Below are 11,137 nucleotides of genomic sequence, written 5' to 3' on the forward strand. Positions count from 1 at the left end.
CGTCATCAGTAGTCGTGATAGCTAATATATTGACAAACATTACTGTGCACAATGTAACATTGAAGTTCATGTCTCGTAGTGACCATAACCATTATAACCATCAGATGTCCACAAGATGTAATTCCTCCTCTTGGCTGTGCAGCGGTGATATACCAGACTTGACGACTTCAGGGTTCTCATATAGTCTGTCGAGCAATGTTGCCTCAGGATTGCCGTATTTGCCTGCTGCTCCACGGACAGAAGCACTATCTTCAACAACTGAAAGATAGGTATTTCACGATTTGTCATTGCCGGTGGTGAGTATGGCCTGTAATGTCCACTGAGCCTTGATGGCAAGTCAAGTTGTCTGCAGACACACGCACGCACGAACGCACGCACGCACGCAAATATTATTCATATTTGTCAGAATATACACCATTAAAAACAGATCAACATCATTTTGATTTTTTTGATTTTTGAAATAATCACTATCACTATAGTTTTTTCTGAATAAATACAAACATATTTTCTCAATTAATTAATTAATTAATTAATTAATTAATAGAACTATTGTATTTGATCCCACAAAGTTGCTACAATTACTTCTTATTAATAACCTTTCATGAAATTTTGCTGTTAAGTTTTAAGGAATATGTCAGAAATGAGCTTCCAAGGGAACCCAATTTTCTGGGGTCATGACCTTTTAGTGTCAGTAGTTAGTAGTAGTGCTCATGCAGACGACCGGTAGATCGTTGCTGTCATGAATGAAAACTATTTGGGGGCTTATTATTTTCCCCCGGTGTTTTTGAATTTGTGCAGAAGCATAAAAATACGTTTGCTAAACAACATTTGGTGAAAAAAAATCACCTTTGAAACATTTGATTTCCACATCCGGACGGAAGAGACACGAAAACAACTTCTTGTTTACAAACATAAAATCTGACCTCACGCCTTCATGTGTACCGATCGCATGAACCTGGTAATGATATGTGCGCGAAATAGATGTCCCTGAATTTACGTTACGCAGCACAAAAAATGGCTGTACCGCCACCCGAACCGGCATGCTTGCTTCCCTAATATGCAATGGATCCCATCGATGGGAGATAACTCCAGTTGGACCTATGGAAGTTTAAGGGAGGCGATTGCGCAAGAATAAACTGCCTCACGTTAAAATGTATTATTAACTCCATAAAATTGTTTCATCATTGATGGAAAACTCCAAAAGTGGAATAACATGTATTTTTTTGCTGAAATAACTTGTATGAAATTAACTTACTGACGGAGCCCTTACTCTTTTTTAAACCCCTGAAACTTACTGTCATGCCATAACGAAACTGACATATGGATCAGTGGCTTTTACCGAATAAAATGTACCTTTTTATCCAAAAACCTGTCTTTGTTAGTGTTAATGTGACACATTTGGTTGTTCACATCTTGTTTGTTTGTTGTGCAACTGTGTCGTCACTTACTTTTTCAGTCTGCCGGCTATGCCACAGAGGAAGGCTCTGGGCCAACGTTGTCGAAGTTCTCCTAAGTGTCATACGCTAAGAGAGCTTCTAAAATCTAGACCATGCTCTTTAGGTTCTGTAGCACAAGCTGCTCAGGGGGGTGTAGGAGAGTCTGAGCGGGGTCCACCTCCGGTTGGGGCCGCATTGCTTTACTTCTTTTAAGTTTGACTGTAATCATTGTCAGATTGGGTTTGTTACTATAATGCAACATATATTATTTCTTGCTATTCATAAATCTTCATGTTGACAATTACAGTATATGATATTGAGGGAACATGTATTTTATCAATTCCTCAAATTTATAGATTGAATGATCAATGCACCATCGATCAGTTAATAATTATCTTGGTGAAATGTTGTAAAGATTACGTTAGTCAACTACAATATCTTCCTAGGGCAAGTAATAAATAACGGAATGTGAATATCTAAATTGTATATTTTAATAAGTATGTTGATATGAAAGTGAGAATCATAAAAGTGGATATAACATAACAATCCTGTGTAATATATGACCCATTAAAATATTAAGGTTTCAATAAATGGAAGGTTCAGGTATTCCAAATTGGGAATTTTGTCTTCTGGTATTTGTTTCCATTTCAGTGACAGGTGTGATTCTGAGGTTCTAAACATTTTTTAATCAAGGTAATAGCATTCAAAATGAATCAGCACAAAACCTACTTGTAATTGCAGATTATTGATTAGAGTAAAACTGATTTTACCAGTACGTAACGAGTTACCTCCCTTTGACCAGCCCATGTGTTTATAGTCTGGTGTATACAAGTCTCCGTAAACTTCGTCTCGGTGTTATTCGTTACTCTCTGGGATAGGGAGAGACTGGGACGTTTTAGTTAAAACTGCCTAAACCTCATTATAAAATACAGGTACATGATTTGTTTCTAAAGTTTAAAATTAAAACTCATTTGTAAGTACCGTTTTCGTATGAAGCAAGGAATGGAAATTTGGTTTTAGTGTCTCTTTTCACTGATTCGGATCCGCTGAAAAGTAGGTCATTGTCTGGTTTGGTTCATAAGTCATGTTTCGGTTTGGACGGCGCAACAAAATCTCTTGCCAAGGGAGGATACACCTCATGTAACATGTGTCACACATAATCAAGCGTATAAACAACATATTTAACTACAACCTAATACTATTAGTTATTTTCTACAACTACCTCCGTCCAGAAACTTCAATACCGGAACATATTATATCCCATGGTTCTAATATACTATACCGGAAAACAGTAACTCTACATAAGACAACATTGCGTAAAATAAAAGCTATCTGAATATGTATACAATACACACGTAGCAAAGCGCCTTTCACCTTGCTTTTTGACACCTGAAGTTCACACGACTGATAATAGAAATAGAAGGACGGTTGATTATTCTCATGGGTCTGAATATTGTGGAAAACACGTTAATTTCTGACTGAACTATGTGCACGTCATTCCACGGCTTACAGAAAATCAGCGTCTCCCCGCTGGGTGAATGTTGGAGACTGGAGTGGCCCAAAATGAAGTGTCTAGACATGTTGGTGTCCACCGAAACACGATCTCATCTCTGGGCGTTTTCAACGTAATGGGAATGGGAACACGATCGAGATTTGCTTCGGCCGCTCACCCCTGAAGTCACATCAGCCTCATTCGGCTGACCCATCTAAGGAATCGATTCCAGACTGCTGTTTGACTGCTCAGAACATTCCTGGCCTAAGCCCAATCAATTCTAAGACACAAGCACAACATTCGGCCCCTGGTGGGGACAACATCTATGGTAGAGCATGTTGGGATGATGTTCTGTTCACTGACGAGAAGAGATTTCATCTGGACAGCTGTGCTGACAGGATGAGGGTGAACGACATGCTGATGCGTATGTTGTACAGCGTCGACAGTTTGGTGTCGAAAGCGTTATGGTGTGGTCCGACATCTCATTGTCGGACACTTGTTATTTGCAATGGCAATCTGACAAGTCTGCGACACAGGAATGACATCATCGGGCCCCATGCGGATCCGTTCATTCAAGAACAGAGACGTAACTTCAAGCTTTAGCAAGATCATTCCTGTCCACATGTCGCTCTTGTGACAGATTTCGCGAGACAGCAGACCATTCCGGTACTCCCCAAGGTCAGCTGTTTCTCCGGACCTGTCCCTTATAGAGCACGCTTGGGATGAAATGGGACGACGTTTGCGTCAAGCGGAAAATCAGCTTTTGGCGTCAGTTGAATTGGAACAAGCGTTGTTCCAGACATGGAACAACATTCCCCAACGTTCTTCAATCTCAATGAACGTCGTTGTCAAGCCAATGGTGTACACACGACACATTTGAAAACTTACTTTTGACACCATATCTCTTCAAAGGCATGTCATGATGCCTAGAATCAAATCTTATAGAGTTCCATATTAACCTGCCAACAGTTAAACAGTGATTAAGCAAACCACAATGGATCACGTTATCATCTTTTTGCATTAGAAAAACAGCATAACATCAAATAATGCACAGATAATTTATTCTTATAGTATCCATACAAGTATAAGAATAGGCAAAGATGATCAATACCTAAAATAACCAAGAACCCCAATCTCTCCTGTAAACGTTACATCACACCGTGACACAAACAAACAGTTGTATGGTGTCCGTGAATCAATCAATTGTATAATGACTCTTGTTTACGAACTATGTACATAACTATTCACATACTAAGTTGATACATTCTGATTGTTAATCGTTTGAAGCATCAACATGCTTACATCAAGAAATCTTAGCTCAAACGTTACAAACATGAAGCACACTGATATATACTACAAGGCAAAAACAGTTTGCATACACACATGCATGACGGTCTCTAAAAATAAAACCAACACGAAATGGCTGTGAAATGATGTTGATTGATGGCTATTTGGTATGGGTATCATTGCTGTATTTTGTATGTACAGTGGCCAGTGTTTCAGTGACCTTTCAAACAGTAACGTGCTATATTTGGGATAACACTTTGTCAGTAAAGTGCAGATTCTTTTCTCTGGTTCCATCCAGATTTTGAACCCAACCCTCAGTCAGGCACCTAATTGTCAGCACACAAAGTCAGCCGTCTAATCCCCTCAGCTACTGTAGCTTCCGCAGTGAATCTTCACTTTACTGAGGAAGTGTAATCCCAAATCTTACATACCTTACATTTGGCCACTTTACAAATGGCATTGTGTATTTCTTCTGCGACTACATGGCAGATAAACTGCAGTAATATGAAAGAACCAAGTGGTGGTTAAACTTTTGTGGAGTAGTATATCTAAATCCAAAATTTTTGTAAGATTTGTAAAACTGTTCTTCCGTAGACAAGGCCAGTTCGTTGGTCATCACAAATACCTTCAAGGATGGAAAAGAGGCATATAAAAGGTTTGTGTAAATCTGATGTGATATACAAGCACTCACATATAGTCAGAATAGTTTTTTAAATGGGAAAAGCCCACATTTCTTCCACACTGACGCGTTTGATTGAAAACTTACACGGTATAAAATTGATTTATTTCACATGTGTTTGTGTGAAACATACACCCAAATCAGTCGAAAGAATAACTGTATCAAGATTTCACATCTTTGACCTTAAGGAATATCACGTTTAGTTAATTGCAAAACAAACGACATGATCAGAAATGCCAAATCTACATAGGCGTCTCCCTGTTACGGAGGTTATAGTTTGACATGAAGTGCTCAAATATAAGCATGAACATGACATATTTCATTCCACTCAAACTATTTTATCAGTTTTATCACTTTTATCAAATATTTTATCAGTTGCTTCACTGCATTTCTTCCACAAAGTTCACGATTATTAACAAAAGCTTTTCGGAACCAAAAAAGCACTTTGAACAGGATCACTGAGGTGCCCCTCCTTTGACACCTATCAATAGCTGACTTTAACAAGTTGCTCGTATACACTTGCAAACACAGTGTAAGGAAATCCAAACTATATGACAAATTTTGTCAAATAGTGTGATAAAAACAAGTTTCAGTCTTCAATTGCAGAAACGGATGGGCGGTCTGGTAGCCTAATGCAGGAACGACACCATAAGATAAACTGTGCCATTTACACCAGACCTGTATAATGTGCGTCATTATGACACGCTGATAAGGTGATACCCGAGGGTGGAATATCTCCATCAGTTCATGCTCATTAAACTAGTAAATCTTGAATCCAACTCTTACAAGTTATCTTATATCACTAGTTGCTGAAAATCAAAATCTTCCAACATTTGACCTTCATCAAACATAATCTGAGCCTGTTGTCAGAACTACATCTAGATGTTACATGGTCATTCCAGCACAACTGACCCAATTGTGGTTACACATACACCAAAAGTGAAATATCTGATGTCACCAAAAAGACACTTATTTCTGGAAAACAAACATCCAACCTATTTAAAACAAAAAAAAAATACTCACAAGATATTTTTGGTTTTCGGGACATGCCACCTCCAAACGTACCTTCTTAACCTTCTGCTACGGAGATGAGAATTATTATATACTCCAGATTTAATCTCCTCCTATCTCCTCCTAGTTATATATGTGTCATATTAAAGGAGGATTTGTAATAAGCTTTGTTTACCTCGAACCAGTATGATGAGATACTTTGAAGTGGAAACTGACGTGTTTGATTGGAAACTTACACGGTATAAAATTGATTCATTTCAAATGTGTTTGTATGAAACATACACCCAAATCAGTCGAAAGAATAACTGTATCAAGATTTCACATCTTTGACCTTAAGGAATATCACGTTTAGTTAATTGCAAAACAAACGACATGATCATGTATGTATGTATGTATGTATGTATGTATGTATGTATGTATGTATGTATGTATGTATGTATGTATGTATGTATGTATGTATGTATGTATGTATGTATGTATGTATGTATGTATGTATGTATGTATGTATGTATGTGTAAGTCTATATATACTATTTGTTTGTAGTATTGATTACCGTTGCGGAAGTTATATGTTATGGAGGTTAGGATTTTCCCTTACAGACGTCTAATTACAAAACCTGCCATCATGAGCGCGTTTACGTTACATATTTTAAGTCCTCTTTCATCATTTATTTATCATTTGAATTCCGTTTTTGTTAAATGATTGTTTACAGGAAGAAATACACGTCACGGACGTTAGGTCCTTAAATACGACATTCACAAAATTCAGTTCTAACGCGATGCTAAAGATATATAATTTGTGTTGAGAATGGCATGATATACATGTATTCCGCAAATATTTCTTAACCCTTCTGGATGAACAATGCAACTATTTCTCTTTTGTATGTTGAAGTTATTTAAAACGTTACGTAGGTTACATGGGTTTTGGCGACATGAAAACATCTAGAAAAGTTTGAGTTTGGATTTGGTACACTGCGGTGGGACTTTGTTTAGAAGAAACTTAATATATTTATCTCCAAGAAAAAGAAACATGAAGTTTTGACAACTCCAACAACAGCATTGCACCACACCGTATGTAACTATGGAAATTTACTGGCGACACTGCATTTTTATTGTCTTGAAAGTATTATACTGAAACTTGGACTACTGGCACTCAACAAACAGTAGTGTAACAGTTTGTTTTTGTTTTCTAGTCAGCCTTGCCTATACAAGGCAGTTTCTTGTTTACTTTGAAATGGCTATTACCCTGTCTAAGTTGGTGACATGGATATAAATCGTTTGGCACCATTTTGGTGGAACCATTTTGCTGTACAATCAAAACCTCGACAGAAACATGCTCTTTAAAATACTTTAAATGCTCTAAAACACTACTCTCTCTGGGACAATTTAAAATGGACAGTATCTGCTATATGTTTATCTCTGGTACTACTATGAACAAACACACATCAGTTTGACTTGATCTTGTCTTCGGGTTGTTTTTGTTTTGGCTTTCGCACATAAGCATGATAATAAAAGTTAGAAAATAGAACAGTCATGGACAGTCCATAAAAAAGGCTAAAAAAGCAAAACTCATAGTACACAACTCCATAAAGTGATATGGCAAAATCAATAAGGAACTGAATGATCTGCATCTGTGTAAGTTGTTTCCTCCACTGAGGAGGGTTGTTCGGTACAACGGCAGTAAGACCATAGTAGAAGTACAAAACCACATGAACCAGGGAGTTGAGGGACTGGAACACAGCGATGCATGGGTAGGGCAAGTATGCGTAGCCGAAGTTGCTGAGTAGCAGCATGCTGGAGTGGTGGAACACGTGGAGGAAGGAAATTTGGCGCTGACGATGTCGGAGGATCATGAACACTGTGTCCATTAGTTCAACGATCTTGGTCATGTAGTAGACCCAAAAGACAAAGGTCAGTTCTTCTGTTACTTCCTTGGAGTAAAGAAAGCCGCTTTTGTAGACTCCACGGGTGAAGCCGTAGAAGGTGTAAAAGCTGCCCACGCAGCAGATGAAGTTGTGAAGGACGAGCAGCTGCCGGAGACAACATTATAACACTTCATAACTATTTCAGAGTATACTAATATACTGGACCAAAATAGTTAATGATCTTTGTAAATTTTGAAATTATTAATAACGATGTATTTATTCAGTGACATAATGATAAAATATCAGTCGCAAAAATACCAATATCCCCAACTTATTTTGTCAAGTATACATAGAAATATTGTTAATGAATATGAAGTCTGATTCTTTGAGCATGGATTAAATATCCTGCTGTATGAGTATATACAACATGCCTGGTAGTATGAGTAAATACTGTAAATCAACAAACTAATGCGTGAATTAAATAATGCGGTTGCAAACCTCAAAACGAGGTACACACCTCTTTGAACGAGTATATATTACGTGCGTGGTTGTATGAGTATATATTACATGTCTGGTTGCATGAGTATATATTACATGTCTTGTTGTATGAGTATATATTACGTGTCTGGTTGTATGAGTATATATTACATATCTGGTTGTATGATTGTATATTATATGTCTTGTTGTATGAATATATGTTACATGTCTGGTTGTACGAGTATATATAACATATCTGGTTGTATGATTATATATTATATGTCTTGTTGTATGAGTATGTATTACACATCTGGTTGTATGAGTATGTATTACATGTCTGGTGGAATGAGTATATAGTACGTGTCTCGTTGTATGGGTCTATGTTACATATCTGGTTGTATGATTATATATTATATGTCTTGTTGTATGAGTATATATTACACGTCTGGTTGTATAAGCATATACACGTCTGGTTTCATGAGTATATATTAAAATTCTGGTTGTATGGCTTAGAATGTAGAAAAAAGACAATGTCCAGATATCATATCAAGAATGAGAAAGGATTATTGCAGAACAGAAACATTCATTTCCAATTCTGGAGAGGCATCCCGATATTTGTTGCTGCTAGCATTTACATTTATATTCAGCACAAGCAAATCACTTTCATCCATCAATAATATGTGTGATTTACTTACCGGTTTGAGATTCAGTGGTTTTGTCCATTTCTGCCAGTAACCTGAGAAGGATGTCATGAGGAGGTAGATGCAGAACAGAGGAAATGATTCCAAGTTAATGATATTGTGAAGTCTTACCGGAACCTTGACCGTGTTCATTTTGCGTGCTGTAAGAGATAATACAACCTGATTCACTTGACCAGAGCTGGGACATGTGGTGTTCTACGGATGAAATGACTGGCTTATATACTTTCATTGCAGCCAGTTCCCTACTACATTGCGTCCGCTACCACCAATGAAATTTAACAGAGGTGCAATGTTGCACATGACGCGGGTTACCTATTGGTCAAACATGTTCACTGTTACAAAAGCTCGCCATTACACTGCATCTGCTACCACCAGTAATGCTCATCAGGGTAGAGTTTTGACGATGGCAACATAGCAACAATGTCTCAATTATTTTTATTTTCATTTTTTGCTTTGTGTGTAGGCATGTAATGGGCCCATTAATGTCCGAGAAAATGACACAATAATATTTTTATTACAATGAGAGGGATTGTGTATGAGCTTTTGATGTGCCTCGCCCGGGGTCACTTAACAGACAGGTTGTATATAGGAGTGGTTATAATTAGCGTTATAGACTTCAGTGTTTGGTATATGATACAGCCGCAGTCTCGTGCTGATCAATGGTATTGATACTGTATTTACAAATACACGCTACTGACTGAATTACATGGAATAAAAACACCAAGGCCCTACGCCTGCAAAGCAAAATATATACCAGGTGACAAATCTCCACATTCATCTGCTTACAACTTGTTGAGAGATAATATAGATAGATAATCGTTAACTATATCTTGATCTTTTATCAAACAGATACGGAGAAGTAACCTTGAGAAAAAAAGGTTTGATAGAAATGATTGATTTTGTGCATGTGGATGTGTGATTCACATTGTACACGCAACTCCATAACAACCACCCTGATCACCATCCCAGCATACCAGTGGACTCGGTAACCAAACCAGGCAGGATTGTTATTTATACAGGGCCAACAGCTGCAGTACCGAGGAAGAGGAGTGAGTGAGTTTAGTTTTACGCCGCACAAAGCAATATTCCAGCTATATGGCGGCGGTCTGGAAATAATCGAGTCTGGACCAGACCATCCAGTGATCAACGGCATGAGTATCGATCTGAGCGATTGGGAACCGATGTCATGTGTCAACCAAGTCAGCGAGACATTTACTTTTGATAACAGAAGTAATCACAATGCTATAATATAATGTAAGTACATGTAATGTAATATACACGTAACTCTCCATTCCTTCCGGGGTCTCGGCTCCAGTTTAAGAAGTGGAGGGTTACTCGGATAATACCCTATATAACGTATAAAACTGTCAACGAACCTGTCATGTGTTCAGACTAGAAGATGGCAAGTCCCTCAGTCGGCACCCAGCATCGCCGACCGCTACAAGCCTCTCAAATGGGTGCAATACACTAGTTGCAATATGGGTACTGAGTGGCCCACTCAATAAACTAGATGCATCTGAAATTTTCTTTTGCAAGTCGAAAATGCTGCTCTTAGTAACACGTTTGTACTCTTATAATCTGTTTAACAGCATAATAATGACGTTGAGGCTTCTCTTCCCTTCACCTAGAAAATAGGCAGCTCTTCGGCTAGGATGTGTTTAACGTACCGCACAAATGTAGAGAATGAACACCGAAAATCCACGAAGTCTCATCTGGAGAAACGCACACAAACATACGTATGAGTGAGTGAGGTAGTGAGTGAATGAGTGAGGTAGTGAGTGAGTGAGTGAGTGAGTGAGTTTACACTGCTTTTAACAATATCGTTGTATCCATGAAATCGAAGATATATACTAAACAGCAAAAGAAATGCATGATTCTAAAATGGAATGTCATAAAAGTAAGCGTTCATGTCTACGTTGTCTATTCAAATACCTGACCAAAAAACATCTATGAGTTTCTTTTGCTGATCAGTATACATGTTGAGTATTTGACAGACTAGGTACCTCGTAGTCATTGATCGGGTAACACAGAGGTCAAAACGACTGAAGACATATTTTGACGAAAGTTAGTCTTTCAGTATTCTCACAACCAACACATGGACGTTCTCATATTCTAACTGTAATTACCAATGATAATTTATTTGCGCCAACGGGCTGTTACTCTAGGTTGGATGTACAATGTTCATAAATA

General features: G+C 37.9%; 1 protein-coding gene across 1 annotated transcript; it reads right to left on the minus strand.

Annotated features, from left to right (window-relative positions):
- Positions 1-7,349: 7,349 nt before the first annotated feature.
- On the minus strand, positions 7,350-9,079 carry LOC137283366 (very long chain fatty acid elongase 5-like). The gene is made up of 2 exons (XM_067814828.1): positions 8,942-9,079; positions 7,350-7,934 (listed from the first exon to the last, which is right to left on the minus strand). Exons 1-2 carry the CDS (start codon positions 9,077-9,079, stop codon positions 7,350-7,352), a joined length of 723 nt encoding a protein of 240 aa, XP_067670929.1.
- Between the last annotated feature and the right edge of the window lie 2,058 nt (positions 9,080-11,137).

This window comes from Haliotis asinina, chromosome 5 (assembly GCF_037392515.1).
Source record: "Haliotis asinina isolate JCU_RB_2024 chromosome 5, JCU_Hal_asi_v2, whole genome shotgun sequence".
In the NCBI taxonomy this organism is placed as follows: domain Eukaryota; kingdom Metazoa; phylum Mollusca; class Gastropoda; order Lepetellida; family Haliotidae; genus Haliotis; species Haliotis asinina.

Coding starts and splice junctions, on each gene's coding strand:
- LOC137283366 (XM_067814828.1), bottom strand. CDS start 9,079: ATGAACACGGTCAAGGTTCCGGTAAGACTTCACAATATCATTAACTTG. Junction 7,935..8,941: donor AACCACTGAATCTCAAACCG/GTAAGTAAATCA, acceptor TGTCTCCGGCAG/CTGCTCGTCCTTCACAACTT.